The sequence below is a fragment of the Schistocerca americana genome, chromosome 2 (assembly GCF_021461395.2).
Source record: "Schistocerca americana isolate TAMUIC-IGC-003095 chromosome 2, iqSchAmer2.1, whole genome shotgun sequence".
Classification (NCBI taxonomy): Eukaryota; Metazoa; Arthropoda; class Insecta; order Orthoptera; family Acrididae; genus Schistocerca; species Schistocerca americana.
This window is the reverse complement of record NC_060120.1, coordinates 609541431-609557722: the sequence shown is the minus strand read 5'-3', so window position 1 is coordinate 609557722 and position 16292 is coordinate 609541431. Positions and strand designations below refer to the sequence as shown.

The window sequence follows — 16292 nt, the reverse complement described above, 5'->3', positions numbered from 1 at the left end:
GCCAACTGCTGCTCAAATTGCTACTGCAGATGCAGCGCAATGCTGCAGAGCCACAGGCCGGACACGAGGGTCTTTCGTCTCGGTAGTGCCACGTGCCCGTCCGGAGCCCAGTCTTCTGGCCACCGTACATTCTGGTGACTACGGCTACCAGCATATACAGGGGCTACATTTCTGTCAGGTCTTTCTGCAGTATAACAGAAGGAACATCCAGCTTCTCGTAGACCAATTACAGTATCTCGTTCAAACTCAGTGATGTGTTTATAATAGCGTCTTTGTCGCCCTAAAGTTATTCTTGACTAACGTTAACTCACCACTTCCTGTCTGCAAGGTAACTAACGTTCACGACAGTTACAACATGTATTTAAAGCAAACCTGATTTGCACCTTCATAGTGGTGCTACTAGCGCCACTCTTTTGCGACTGGCACATAATTGAAGTAGACATTATCATTCATATGTATAAACACCCTAACATACAGACAGACAGTCCTAGAAGGGTTCCGTTTCTACTGAGTGAGATACGGAATCCTAAAAATGTAAATAGTGCTTCAGAAACGTTAATTCAAATGTATTGTCGATGGGGTATGACAGTTGTAGTTAAATCCCAATTGCCGGCCGCGGTGGTCTAGCGGTTCTAGGCGCTCAGTCCGGAACCGCGCGACTGCTACGGTCGCAGGTTCGAATCCTGCCTCGGGCATGGATGTGTGTGATGTCCTTAGGTTAGATAGGTTTAAGTAGTTCTAAGTTCTAGGGGACTGATGACCACAGATGTTAAGTCCCATAGTGCTCAGAAGCATTTGAACCAGCAAATCCCAATTTAGTTTCGTTTATTCCGAGTTTTATTTCCGAAACGTTAATTCAAATGTATTGTCGATGGGGTATGACAGTTGTAATTAAATCCCAATTTAGTTTTGTTTATTCCGAGTTTTATTCGTTCCTGCAGAAGTTGTTGCACGTGCTGTAAGCAGAGTAGTACATTGTGCGAGAGGGGACAGAGGTGAAGGTACATGTATGGGGCTGTCTGAGCAGTACAAGGCAGATATCGAGCCGCTGGTTTCCTCGGTTACGGAATCCTCACGCGCAGCGGCAATACAACAACGGCACTTCAGACACATACTATATTCCACTGCAACATGAAATGTGTCGGCTTACACGGGGAATCCACTTGCAAACCTTTTTCCGGATAAGCTCCGTCACCGCCAGACACGACAGGGAGAGCTCGACGAGTAGAGGGACGTGCCGAGCTGCAACGGCGCGAGAAGAGTTCCGGAGCCGGCGAACGCTATCAGCTGCGTGGATACCTGCCGGCGTGTTGACAGCCGGCGATACGGCAGGCGCGCCGCCGCGGGATCACGCCTCCGCCGCCGGTGTCGGCTTTCCCTCACGGCTCGTCTGCTGCAGGAGGGAGCAGCCGTGGCGTAGCAACGGCTGGCACATTGTTGAAAGACCACCTTCACCGCTGTTCTTCAGTCAATCATCTCGCGTTTCATGCGATTCCCAATGTCATCGGAAAACGGCATTCTGATCATCATTAAAAGTAAATTTCTTATTTATATTTATTTATTTTATATTTTGGAAATTTGTGGTAAGGTCATATGGGACCAAACTGCTGAGGTCATCGGTCCCTAACCTTACACACTGCGTAATCTAACTTAAACTAACTTACGCTAAGGACAACACACACACCCATGCCCGAGGGAGGACTCGAACCTCCGACGGGAGAAGCCGCGGGGACCGTGACAAGGCGTCAGAGCGCTCGGCTACCTCGCGCGGCAGTAATTTTATATTCCTACTAGATTTATCTGGCGTTGCTCGGTTATTACATCACCTCATTCATATCCCTAACGCACCAGCAAGGGTCAGATGTAATCGGGGCCGTCAGATATCATCTCGGCAAGCCTGAAAACTATGGACTGACAGTAACGTTACTTCGGAGGGATTTAAAATCCAAGATCACATTCACTGCTGCTTAACAAGTTGCGATATGGTCGCGAATTGAAAGAGTGATCCAAAAGTGTAGAATTAATTTCTTTTATTTCCGCCAATAATCACAAAACGTGTGGTCTTTAGATTACCAGTTTCAGTCAGCAATGACCGTCTTCAGATCTGCAGCAACTGCGGTTTGTTATAATCAGTAGCGACAGAGACAGTATGACACTGCCATAACTGTGGCCTAATGTACATCATATTTTAAATGTGTGCTGTATGCTATGCTCGTTGTGTGCATATTTTGTGGCGATGCCAGTATGGCTTTATTATGTTAGGACAAGTAATAACCCAGGCATGTCTCGTCATATTTTAAACCGATGTTTTCATATCCACGAAAGTAATAATTCTTCGTTGTGGCATATTTTATTGCTCTAAGACATAATCTGTTCACTAGTTGTAGTTCATTTCCCATGTTTTGCTGAAGATTTGAAGATGATCATTGCTGACTAAACGCGCCACCGCTACGGTCGCAGGTTCGAATCCTGTCTCGGGCATGGATGTGTGTGATGTCCTTAGGTTAGTTAGGTTTAAGTAGTTCTTAGTTCTAGGGAACTGATGACCTCAGATGTTAAGTCCCATAGTGCTCAGAGCTATTTGAACCATTTTTTGCTGACTGAAACTGCTACCCTGAAGACCAAAGGATTTGTGGACATTGGAGGAAATAAAAGGAATTCGTTCCTGACTAGTTGAGTACCAGGCGTTGCCAGTCTTCTATAAGTCCATCTTATTTTTCTCCCTGTCCATCTTATCCTTCACCCCCTCCGTCTGTCCATTTCCCCTCCCCTGTCTCTGTCCATCTCCTCCTACTCCCTCTCTCTGTCCATCTCCTCCTCTACCCTCTCTCTATCCATCCGCCCTCCCCTCTCTCTTTCCATCTCCTCTTACCCCCTATCTGTACCCATTTCCTTCTCCCTTGGTGTCTGTCTATTTCATCCTTCACCCCCTCCATCTGTCCATTTCCCCTCCCCTGTCTCCGTCCATCTCCTCCTACTCCCTCTCTCTGTCCATCTCCTCCTCTCCCCTCTCTCTGTCCATCCCCCCCCCTCCCTTCTCTCTTTCCATCTCCTCCTACCCCCAATCTATATCCATTTCCTTCTCCCTTGCCGTCGGTCCATTTCATCCTTCACCCCGTCCGTCTGTCCATTTCCCCTCCCCTGTCTCTGTCCATCTCCTCCTACTCCCTCTCTCTGTTCATCTCCTCCTCTCCCATCTCTCTCCACGTTATCCTTCTCGCCCTTGTAGAACGCTGGTGGTTTTTACTTCCATAATATTTCTTTCCAAATCGTAAGTAACACGTGTAACAAATTTGTCTGAATTCGTTCCAGGGGTTTAGGATGAGCTTTTTACGGGTGGCTTTGCCCGCGGACGCACGTGTCAAATCCACCTCTGGCTATCCAAAATACAGCATCAAGAACTATCGGAATGTCACAGACAAATTGATTTGGGCCAAACACATTGTACAAAGATCATATGATTGAGAATACGTTATTATTTTAAATGAGGAAGATGATGAAATCAGTATTTATTGCCATCACTGCTGGCTATAGCCGCTGCTGCCTCGCCATTGAATGAAAGCAGTCCAGCAGCGGGTGGTGTACCCCGGGCTAGTCCTTGCGCAGTAATCGATCGGACGCTTTCGATAGGCGAATACACGATATAACACAATGAGAGACTAGACCTTGTGGACCTATCTAAACGACTGTGCAGGCAGAATATCTGCAGGGTTGCGTGAAGAGTGCTTGCAGTGACGAGAATAGTGGTAGTAACAAGCACAGGCAACAGTGATCCAAAGACAATACGAGCGAGACAGAAGGCGGTAGTAGCGTTAGCAGTTGAAACGACAGCAGCACAGGCGGGGACAGATGAACATAGAGTAAGTACTCTATCTACTGTCACCAGAGGGTTACGAAGTGTTCACTAGACAGCAAGAGAAATGCAGTAAGAGAAATGCAGCAAGAGAAAAATAGTTAAAGAAATGCAGAAATATCGGGCGGCACGAGCTTCTATGTAAAGTAACCTAACATAAATGAACACTGAAGCGCCAAAGAAACTGGTATAGGCATGCGTATTCAAATACAGAGATATGTAGAAAGGCAGAATACGGTCAGCAACGCCTTTATAAGACAAGTGTCTGGCGCGGTTTCTAGAACGGTTACTGCTGCTATGATGGCCGTTTATCAAGATTTAAGTGAATCTGAACGTGGTGTTACAGTCGGTGCACCAGCGATGGGATACAGCATCTCCGAGGTAGCGCCATTTCTTGAGTGTACCGCGAATATCAGGAATCCGGTAAAACGTCAAATTTCCGACATCGCTGCGGCCAGAAAAAGATCCTGCAACAACAGGTCCAAACGTCGACTGAAGAGAATCGTTCAGAGTGACGGAAGTGCAATCCTTCCGCAAATTTCTGCAGATTTCAATGGTGAGCCATCAACAAATGTCAGCGTGCGAACCATTTGATGAAACATCACCGATATGGGCTTTCAGAGCCGAAGGCACACTCGTGTATCCTTGATGACTGCAAGACACAGAGCTTTACGACTCTCCTGCGCCCATCAACGCCGACATTTCATTGTTGATGTCTGGAAACATGTTGCTCGGACGAGTCTCGTTTCAAATTGTATCGAGCGGATGGACGTCTATGGGTATGGAAACAACCTCTTAAATCCATGAACCCTCCATATCAGCAGGGGACTGTTTAAGCTGGTGGAGGCTCCGTAATGGTGTGGGGCTTGCGCTGTTGGAGTGATATGGTACCCCTGACACGTCTAAATACGACTCTGACAGGTCACACGTACGTAAGCATCCTGTATGATCACCAGCATCCATTCATGTCCATTGTGCTTTCCGAGGACTTCTGGCGATTCCAGCAGGACAGTGCAATATACCACACGTCCAGAATTGCTACAGGGTGGCTCCAGGAACACTTTTCTGAGTTTAAACACTTTACTGTCCACCAAACTCCCCAGACATGAACATTATTGAGCGTATCCGGGATGCCTTTCAAAGTGCTGTTCAGAAGAGATCTCCATCCCCTTATACTCTTACGGATTTGTGGTCAGCCCTGCAGTATTCTTGGTGTCACTTCCCTCCAGCACTACTTCGGACATTAGTCGAGTCCATGGCACGTCGTGTTGCGGACTTCTGCTGCTCGCAGGACCTTACTCGGTATTAGGCAGGTGTACCTGTTTCTTTGGCTCTTCACTGTATAATCAAGCCATTTGAGGGCGAGAGGCTAAACATATTACTGAGCACCCACCCTTGGATGGCTAATAGCTGTAGATGGGGTGGAGTCCGCCCAGGAGCGAGAGGCAGCGTCGATGGTGACATTCTAAATCTAAACTCTTTTCTATCTTCTAATTTTCTACCTTCTTAATACGTAAATTGTATTTTAGGTGTTTCCGCTTACTAATTAGCTTACAAGTATTCAAAGCTAGAAGATTTGTTTTAACGTTGTTGAAACAAGAAGAAATCAAAGAAGCACGATATTCTGTACATGCACAATTTCGTATCGTGAAAACAGGTCCTGTCTTTGCAACTAAGTTGCAGGTCATTTGTAAATGACGGCTAATAAAGTAAAGCAAAATTACTGAGCGACCAAGCCTCAGACATTTCCATTCTGTACGAGAAGTAGACGTTCAACACCGTGACTCCCACACATGGTTTCACCACCCTTCTAAAGGTGTTCACGGCCGTAGCACGCTCAGAGACGTCCAGTTTCGTCGTTTCCAAGAAGCTCGATCCCTGACACCGCGATATAACCATTTACCCTTTGTCGAAGACGCTGATGTCTGTGGTTTTCCCCATTTGCGGCCCGTGTGGTCGCAATAATGATTCCCCAATCGCTTCAGCTTCGCTCATATACTTTCCTTACAGCATTACGCGTGTGCGACGCCACCAGACGGAATTCTGTCTCATGGTAGTCATTGGTTTCAATGCTTTGGTGAATCATGGCTTTTGAGAGAGAAGCGGGCGGGAGAAACGAGCGGGCCCCAGCAAACAGGCTCAGCCATTAGCGCGGCCGCTTCCGAGGTCGGGCGCAGCGCGTCCGGCAATATCCGGCCCGGCGCCGTCCAGCCATTGTTTCCGCAGCGGCGGGGCAGCCGGCAGCCAGCCAGCTAAGCAGCCTCTGGGATTACACACGCTCTCCTACCTGTGGCTGCAGCCTTCTTCTCTGCTGTTCGCAGATGTGTAGTCAAAAACCTACCGCTGGCTTACAGCTGCTTAACCGTGCCTTTGACATTTACGCTTTTCGAACGTTAATAAGTAAACAGCAGATGGTTCGCCGTACTTCTACATCAACATCTACAGCTGTACTCCGCAAGCCACGTTAAGTCCCCTATTCACATCCTGACTCTTTCGCTGACCCACTGTGCAACTCGTCCGACTGTGTGTGAACAGGGTGACTACTTGGCAGACCCTACCTGGCTGCAATGATGGAGTGCGGTTTGGCAGGTAATGCTCGGGGGCAGGTAGAGATTCGCCGGTCGACCTGACGCACCTCAACCATGGACTCGATCGCGAACCCTTCGCCCACACGCAGGCGAAGGACTCGGTGCAGAAACGCTTGGCGGACGAGTCGGCCGACTAGTCCGCCTGTGTATGAGGGCCTTTACGGTGTTCGGCAGAGAGGGGATATGTGGATGCAGAGATTTGAGCACACAACTGGTTCTTATAAAGATTTACCTGGTCCATGGCCCCTCCCTCACTCCTCGGCTAGTACTATACCACCCTCCACCATCCTTCAAGGACCGTGTTAATGTCGTAGAAACAGATATCCCTATGCTTACTTTGCTTCCGAAGCAAGTGCAGGATACAAGTGTCTACCGGCTCAGGGATGAATTTAGCAGATGTGACGTGCTTGTACAATAATGTGCCCATTTCTACAAGACGTTAATGTTGTACCATTTATATCAATGCTAAGCAAATGTGTTGAGCTGTGAATTCATCATCCTGCACAGTACACAGCTAAATGATGTTAGTGGTCTACGAACACTGTACTCGGTAGTTGCGTGAAAGCCGAAATCTAGATTGTACAGAAGAAAAATTTATTAATATACAGTCAAATGGAAGAGAATTCTCTCAAAAAATGCTGCATGACGGTGCCTCTGCACAATTAAGAACTTTTAAAACATTGTATCTTTATTTTTTTAATTAACTAAAAATGACAGATATCACGGCTTTTAGATTTTCATAACAGCTGTGCTGTTGGCGTCTGTTGATATTGCGACACTAAATGTCACTCAGATGACTCTGTCACCATAAAGTTCAGTTACATCTAAACTTTTTTCGACTGGAATATTCTCTCTAATTACCATGTTTTCTTTCAGTATCCCGTTCCGTGAAATTATTAATAATTTTTGAGAAGCCGAAAAAGACATCGGATTTCAGTGAGCATGGAGTTTCTCTTTCTTTTTTCTCAGCCATTCACGTATCCATTTTCTCTTCTATTATTGTTTTCTGGCAGCCTTAGTTAGTAAGATAGCAGCAAACGCTTAATCGTTTATTGACATCTTGGCTTCTGGAAATCGCATTTTCCAAAGAAAATACTGACACAACTGTTGGTGGTGCGGTGGTAGCGTCAATATATATTGAAGAACGGACAACACAATCTTGTTAATAGATGTTCAGTTTGCGGAGCCCCCTTGTGTACTGATTGTGTCAGGGAAGATGCGGACACGACGGCTTCAAAGCGGAGATTTGCAGACACCGCCAGCCTGAGGAAGGCCTTAAATAGCAGTATATGCATTCATGTATATGCATTCACGGAAGTCCTCATGCGACATATATAAAACAAAACAAAAACTGAGCTCCTCAGACTGAATTTCCTGAATAGCATTTTAACAGAAAATTCTTAGGAAGCATGGCTGCCCAAACTGCCTGCTACAGATGATGTCCGCAAATCTCCGCTTAACCCTGCCGTCCGAATATCTTCGCGTCCGTATCTTTTGGTATTAGAGCTCGTATCTTTCGAATCTTGCCTTCAAGGACAGTTTGTGAGATATAAGTCAGCTGACTATTCCGGGAATGTTCTCGAAATTTTATCAGTAAACCTCTTGCGGTGTCTGCCACAGAAGTTGGCTCCGCATATCCGTCACGCTTTCGGGGTTCTTAGATTAACTTGTAACGAAACGCGCTGCTCATCTTTTCTACCAATGAAATCTGGTTCATACTGACGAACATAGTCAAGTATTGATTCACGAGGGTTTCGTGGATGGACCACATTTCCTGATAGGTCTTCCGCTGAAACAATCTGGCAGTTGCCTTACCTGTGATTGATTTTATGTTTTCATTCCATTTTAAATCACTCCGTCCAGATATTTAGTGGATACGATATCTACCAGTGACTGTGCTACTCGTGCAATAGTGGATCATTCTGCCAATTTAAGATCAATATTTGTTTATGTTATTTATACACATGTTGCAGTGACAGACATGCGTCACCATACTATACCTCCATTGCTGATGGATTTCAATAGGTTCCGTACCTCCACTGATCAGGAAACATATTGCAGAACGCTATTCTTCCTTGGTGCATATCACAGGCGGGGCTAATTTTTATTTGACTCCTCCTCGTATTTTAACGTTCTACCTAGTGCAGAAAGCCTTTCCTCCACAAATGCCTGTGCCTCCATCATCTCAGTATGATAGAAAATATTCATTTTTTCCCTTTCTTATTTATTGCCTCCAATTCAGCTGAATTTGCCGGCTGGAGTGGCCGTGCGGTTCTGGGCGCTACAGTCTGGAGCCGAGCAACCGCTGCGGTCGCGGATTCGAGTCCTGCCTCGGGCATGGATGTGTGTGATGTCCTTGGGTTAATCAGGTTTAATTAGTTCTAAGTTCTAGGCGACTGATGACCTCAGAAGTTAAGCCGCATAGTGCTCAGTGCCATTTGAACCATCAGCTGAATTTATGTCTTTCTCCATCACTTCTCTGTTGACAATAAACACATTGGCGTGCCTATTGCATCAGATGTCCCATTATATCTGCTTTACGTGTATTAAAGTTTGCCTACGTACTTCAGTACACCGCTGATACACACTAAAATGCTAGAGTTTGATCCGATGGTTGGCGCTTCATGTACTGGTGATGGAATAAATTTTCATCAGTAACATTTGGATGGGATAGGTGGAACAGATGAAAATGTAGAGACTTTGCATCGAAGTGATATGTTAAATACAATGAAGGCTTTCACGACCGGATGTCTTAGCTACATCTACATCTATATATATGCTCCGCAAGGCACCGAACTGTGCATAGCGGAAATTACTCAGTACCAATACTAGTCATTTCTTTTCCTGTTTTACTCGCAAACAGAGCGAGGGAAAACCGACTACGTCCCTGCGTATGAGCCTAATTTCTCGTATCTTACCTTCGTGGTCCTTACTATCAGTGTATGTTGGTGGCAGTAAAATCGTTTGGCAGTCAGCTTCAAATGCCGGTTCTCTAAATTTCCTCAACGGTGTTTCTCGAAAAGAATGTCGCCTTCCCTCCAGGAATTACCATTTGAGTTCCAGAAGCATCTTCGTAACATTTACGTGTTGTTCGGACCTAACGAGAACAAATCTAGCAGCCCGCTTCTGAAATGCTTCGATGCCTTCCTTCAATCCTACCTGATACAGATGCAAAACACTCGAGCAATACTCACCAGCAATACGCACCAGCAACCTATAATCGGTCTCCTTTACAGGTGAACCACTCTTTCCTAAAATTCTCCCAATAAAGCGAAGCCTTCTCCACAGTTGTCACATGCTCGTTCCATATCACATTGCTTTTCAACGATTCGCATATGTATTTAAACGACTTGGCTGTGTCAAGCAGGACACTAGTAATACTGTATCCGAATATTATAGGTTTGTTCTTCCTACTCATCCGCATTAACTTACATTTTTCCGCACTTGGGGCTAACTGCTGTTCATTACACTAACTAGAAATTTTGTCTAAGTCGTCTTGTATCTTCCTACAGTCACTCAATTTCGGCGCTTTACCGTACGCCACAGCATCGTCAACTGTTGATTCTTCCGGCAAGACTCAGTGGAATCGGGTGCACTTCTGAAGATGTCAAGCGCAGTTTTGGACGAAACGTTAGGGACGGAAAAATTTCTGTGAAATACGATCATAGAACCCGGAAGAATCAACAGCAGCTAATGTGTTAAATCCCATACATGTAAACCACATTCAGCAACGCTGTTATGCCGAACCGTCAAGAGAGAACTTTTGACGCTCAGAAGAAAGCAAGTAGCGGAGTTCCGGAAAGCCCTCGAAGCAGCTCCGCACTGTCACCTAGTAAACAAAATGGGTCCATACGGAATATCCTAATAGTTATTCGATTGCGTCCAAGGTGTCCATCTGAACAGAGCTCGGTGTGCGGTGTTACTAGGGAGGCGTCGTTTGATACGCTGGCAGAGTCTGGCGCCCCTCGAGGCAGGGTCGCGTTGGTTTCACTTCAGCTTACCCGGATGTGACATCAAAATGACAACCACGAAAATCAATGGTATTTGACCCAGTAAGCCAAGTCTGACACCAGCTTCTCCCGTCGCTGAATGGGCCCTCGGAGATCGCAACATATTTGCAGAAGAAAAACCAAGCACTTGTAACAAGAAAGAATATAAATTTTGAATAAAATAATTTTTATTATAACGCCGAGTCACTATAAAAGACTAAAGCAATTGAACTACCGAAGTTTCGACCGAGTTTGCAGCGGTCCTCTTCAGGATTTAGTCTCTTATAATGACGTAGCCTAATACGCAACATTGTTTTATTCAAAATGACATTGGCCATGAAGCCTACGAACTTACATAAAAATTTAAATGTCATAGTGCAAGCTGTCGTCTTAGATTCCCGCCTAATCACATCACCGTAAATCGCAACATATTCGGGAAAAAAGGCCAAATATTTATGACTAGCTAGAATACAAATGTCATCGCTGGTAGTTATACTCGCAGTATTTTTTTAATCAGACGGAGGCCACAAAGTCGAAGAATCGTATTGCTGAGAAAATAAATTTTGAGAGAATGCTTGTATTACATTAATAAGAAAATCCTAGAACACGTTAGAAACACGAAGACGAAAATAAAATTATCGGCGTATAGTAGATCACGAACCTATTACCTCTTACTCCACAACTGCACACTTCTGTTCACTTTTCTACGGTGAATTTATTTAAATGACGACATTCACTTTCATCTAATTTTGTCCAGAAGCAATCACACCCTTGAAGTGCTACAAGTTTCTGTCTGTAGTATTTGAAGGTGGCCCCCATAAACCTAACCATGACTGGCGAAATAGGTCAAATACAAAACGCTTCTTCGACCAATTCCTGAGTATCACCGATCAGTCTGGAACTTACCAAATTTATTTAAAAAAAGAGAAACAAAATATTCCTTAAAGAGCGGCACATTTCGTCACGCGATAGTAAGCACGAGGGAGTTATGGAAATTCTCATCAGACTCTACTGGCAGACTTTACTATTGGTATTCCGACAACGTACATTCCAAAAAGAATCGGGAAACATGGATGGTATCTCATTCGTGAAGGGTGCTGGGAATGATGTTATAAAATTCTTAATAAAAGAGAACGTGAAACCAAATCTACCCATAACATACTTTTATAACAGATCTAGATACGAAGAAGAGCAGTACCTGTCATCAGAGGCTTGGTTAGGAACCGCGGGCTTTGTCCATCAGAGTGTGGAGTGCTGTCATAGTTACCAGGGCGTATGTTCCTAGAAGGGTCAACTAACATATCTCGCGGAAACCCCATTAAGGTACAACCAGAGAGATTCAAGCTCACATGGACGGTACAAATTATCGTTCTTCCAGCCTACCATCCACGACGGGAAAAAGAAATGGGGCGGGAGGGGGAGGAGGAGGAGTTGTGAATGACAGAGGTACACAACGCCTCTCTGTCACGAACTATAAGCTGGCTTGCCGATTGGGCATGTGATTGGAGATATAGCAGAGCTGCTAAAAGTTTACTAAATCATTATCACCACGCCTACCAAGCAGGCGCCATCCACTGCTGGGTTGTGTGGATATAGGGAGCTTTGCGTGTTTTCAGATGGTAGCTCCGGAACCATTTTCCTTGTAAGAGTGGCTCTGAGCACTATTGGACTTAACATCTGTGGTCATCAGTCCCCTAGAACTTAGAACTACTTAAACCTAACTAACCTAAGGACATCACACACATCCATGCCCGAGGCAGGATTCGAACCTGCGACCGTAGCGGTCATGCAGTTCCAGACTGAAGCGCGTAGAACCGCACGGCCACATCGGCCGGCCCTTGTAAGAGTAATTGAATGGAATACGCTCCGACAAATGAGAAGTTGTGCCGGTATGTGATTCTTCATTACTCGCCCGTAAGCGACGTTACAGTCTATGCAGAAGGATAGCTGAGATGGCACCATCCACTCTCTCCCTTCCCTGCTCCATTCACGTAACTGCAGTGTTGAATTGTGTTTACAGGTGCAGGGTGCTCACTTCCAGCAACGCTTCTAAATGTACCTTCATCTCTCAGCAATAAAAGTATGTAAAAAAATGTCCGATTTTATTCTTCAGATCGCTCTTATTTACTTGTAAGTAGCCGGTTTCGCGCTAGCTGCCCATTTTCAGACCGTTTCTTATAGTTACAAAGTAACTTCTCGATTACGACGGTCAACTTGCAGTTGCGTATCGACGGGTAACAAATGGTCTGAAGACGGCAGCTGGACCGAAATCGGTTATTTAAAAATAAATAAAATCGGTCTCAAAACTGAAAGTGGTCGTGCACTACAGGCCATTAAAATTGCTACACCATGAAGATGACGTGCTACAGACGCGAAATTTAACCGACAGGAAGAAGATGCTAAGATATGCAAATGATTAGCTTTTCAGAGCATTCACACAAGGTTGGCGCCGGTGGCGACACCTACAACGTGCTGACATGAGGAAAGTTTCTAACCGATTTCTCATAAACAAACACCAGTTGTGATGTGATCCCTCGTGTAAGGAGGAGAAATGCGTACCATCACGTTTCCGACTATGATAAAGGTCGGAATGTAGCCTAACGTGATTGCGGTTTATCGTATCGCGACACTGCTGCTCGCGTTGGTCGAGATCCAATGTCTGTTAGCAGAATATGCAATCGGTGGGTTCAGGAACTCCGTGCTGGATCCCAACGGCCTCGTATCACTAGCAGTCGAGATGACAGGCACCTTATCCGTATGGCTGTAACGAATCTTGCAGCCACGTATCGATCCCTGAGTCAACAGATGGGGACGTTTGCAAGACAACAACCATCTGCACGAACAGTTCGAGGACATTTGCAGCAGCATGGACTATCAGCTCGGAGACCATGGCTGCGGTTACCCTTGACGCTGCATCACAGACAGGAGCGCCTCCGATGGTGTACTCAACGACGAACCTGGGTGCACGAATGGCAAAACGTCATTTTTTTCGGATGAATCCAGGTTCCGTTTACAGCATCATGACGGTCGCATCCGTGTTTGGCGACATCGCGGTGAACACACATTGGAAGCGTGTATTCGTCATCGCTATACTACCGTATCACCCGGCGTGATGGTATGCAGCGCCATTGGTTACACGTCTCGGTCACCTCTTGTTCGCACTGACGGCACTTTGAACAGTGGAAGTTACATTTCAGATGTGTTACGACCCGTGGCTCTACCCTTCATTCGATCCCTGAGAAACCATACATTTCAGCAGGATAATGCACGACCGCATGTTGCAGGTCCTGTACGGACCTTTCTGGTTACAGAAAATGTTCGACTGCTGCCCTGGCCAGCACATTCTCCAGATCTCTCATCAATTGAAAACGTCTGGTCAATGGTGGCCGAGCAACTGGCTCGTCACAATATGCCAGTCACTACGCTTGATGAACTGTGGTATCGTGTTGAAGCTGCATGGGCAGCTGTACCTGTACACGCCATCCATGCTCTGTTTGACTCAATGCCCAGGCGTATCAGGACCGCTATTGCGGCCAGAGGTGGTTGTTCTGGGTACTGATTTCTCAGGATCTATGCACCCAAATCGCGTGAAAATGTAATCACATGTCAGTTCTAGTATAATATATTTGTCCAATGAATACCCGTTTATCAACAGCATTTCTTCTTGGTGTAGCAGTTTTAATGGCCAGTAGTGTATTTGCACTGACTTTTATAGTGAGAAATGAAGTGCATTAGATGAGGTGCTGACAAGGGAACCTCCCCTTGCACCCTCCTCAGATTTAGTTACAAGTTGGCACTGTGGATAGGCTTTGAAAAACTGAACACAGATCAATCGAGAAAACAGGAAGAAGTTGTGTGGAATTATGAAAAAAGTAAGCAAAAAATATACAAACTGAGTAGTCCATGCGCAAGATAGGCGACATCAAGGATAATGTGAGCACAGGAGCGCCGTGGTCCCGTGGTTAGCGTGAGCAACTGCGGAATGAAAGGTCCTTGGTTCAAGTCTACCCTCGAGTGAGAAGTTTGCTACCTTTATTTTCGGAAAGTTATGATCTGTCCGTTCGTTCATTGACGTCTCTGTTCACTGTAATAAGTTTAGTGTCTGTGTTTTGCGACCGCACCGCAAAACCGTGCGATTAGTAGACGAAAGGACGTGCCTCTCCAATGGGAACCGAAAACATTTGATCGCAAGGTCATAGGTCAACCGATTCCTCCACAGGAAAACACGTCTGATGTATTCTATACGACACTGGGGACGGCATGTGCGTCACATGACAGGAATATGTTGTCGACCGACCTAACTTGTACACTTGGCGAATGGGTAAAAAGATTCTTCTGCGACACTGGGGACGGCACGTGCGTCACATGACAGGAATTTGTTGTCGACCCACCTAACTTGTACACTTGACGAATGGGTAAAAAGATTCTTCTACCTTGCCCGATTTAGGTTTTCTTGTGGATGTGATAATCACTCCCAAAAATGTGATGAAAAGAGTTTGTCACATAAACTGCAACAAATGAATGCAACAGTTTCACAGTCGAACAGTTTGCCCTGTGCTCTGCCAAAACCTATGTTTTTACCTCGCATCGGACGGACGTATAATAATTGCCTGAAAATAAAAAATTAAACTTTTCACTCGTGGGAAGACTTGAACTACGGACCTCTCCTTCCGCAGTTGCTGACGCTAAGCACGGGACCACGGCGCTCCAGAGCTCACATTCTCCATGATGTTGCTTATCTTACGCATAGACTACTCAGTTTGTATGTTTTGCTTATGTTTTGCTCACAACTTCTTCCTGTTTTCTCGATTGATTTGTGTTCAGTTTTTCAAGGCCTATCCACTGTGCCAACTTATAACTAAATCTGAGGGGGGTGCGATGGGGAGGTTCCCTTGTGAGAGTCACATCGTCCCACTTGTAAACACAGTTTCTTGTAGGCGACGTTACAATGTATTCTCGGTTTCTCTCCGCGCAGAACACATTGGTTAGTAAGGAAGGAAGATTTTGGTTTAATGTCCAGGTGACAACGTGGCCATTAGAGAATGTCGCTTACACACTGAACGTGCACACTGTAGAGATTGCCAGAAAGTGTGTTGCTCGTAAGGCGACAGCGACGCCAGCTGTACGGCGGGCCAGCGACGCGGACGCCGATCCGACGGCAGCGACGGAGGCGGCGACAGCGGCGCCAGATAGGGCCGGGCCGTCCTTTGTGGGGGCGGCGCACAACACGGCCGGCCACAATGGCGGCGCTAAGACCGGCGCTTCGCCGCTTTGTGCCGCTGTTTTGTCGCGTCCCATTAGCGCAGGTGAGCGGCCGGCGCACAATGGCCGCTATCTGGCGCCGCAGCCCGCCACCTTGCCCGCCCCGACAATACTAATTTTACGGCATTGTAGGCGCCCGCTCGGCCGCGAGCGCCCATTTGACGCCGCGAGCCGGACGCGCGCCAGGCTCACAGTTTGCGACCGCGGTCGCGCCCTCTCCGCCGTCCTCACGCTGCCACGCGCCCTCGGAGCTCAAGTTCGGCTGTCGGTTTCCAGTCGCAACGACTATAACAAGCTTCACCGCCGATTTACGAACGTGACCTTCCTGACGAGTTGAGTTCTTGCCTCACGCCAGCACTGTTCTTCATTCATCACGTCACAGACTGCGCAGATTGAGATAATTTTTTTTATCGACTATCTTGGCCGGCACCTCTTACCCTTGGTCGTTCTGATGGACTTGCTGTGACCTCAACTCCCAGGTCACTCCATACGTAGTACAGATTGTTGTGTACATAATTCCGCGTAGTCAGCGCGTACACAACTTTCCCAATAGAGCGCGCCCCGCTAAGCACAACAGCGCAGGCGCAGCGCTCGTCCGTC

At 46.4% G+C, this 16292-nt stretch overlaps 1 protein-coding gene across 1 annotated transcript in view; it reads left to right on the top strand.

The window, feature by feature from the left end:
* LOC124594245 (transcription factor Sox-2-like) overlaps window positions 1–16029 on the top strand; it is a 56071-nt gene extending 40042 nt beyond the window's left edge. Inside the window, exon 2 of the mRNA XM_047132608.1 lies at window positions 15732–16029. Within this exon, the coding sequence (XP_046988564.1) occupies window positions 15732–16029 (298 nt within the window). The remainder of the gene's footprint in view (window positions 1–15731) is intronic.
* Window positions 16030–16292: the final 263 nt, after the last annotated feature.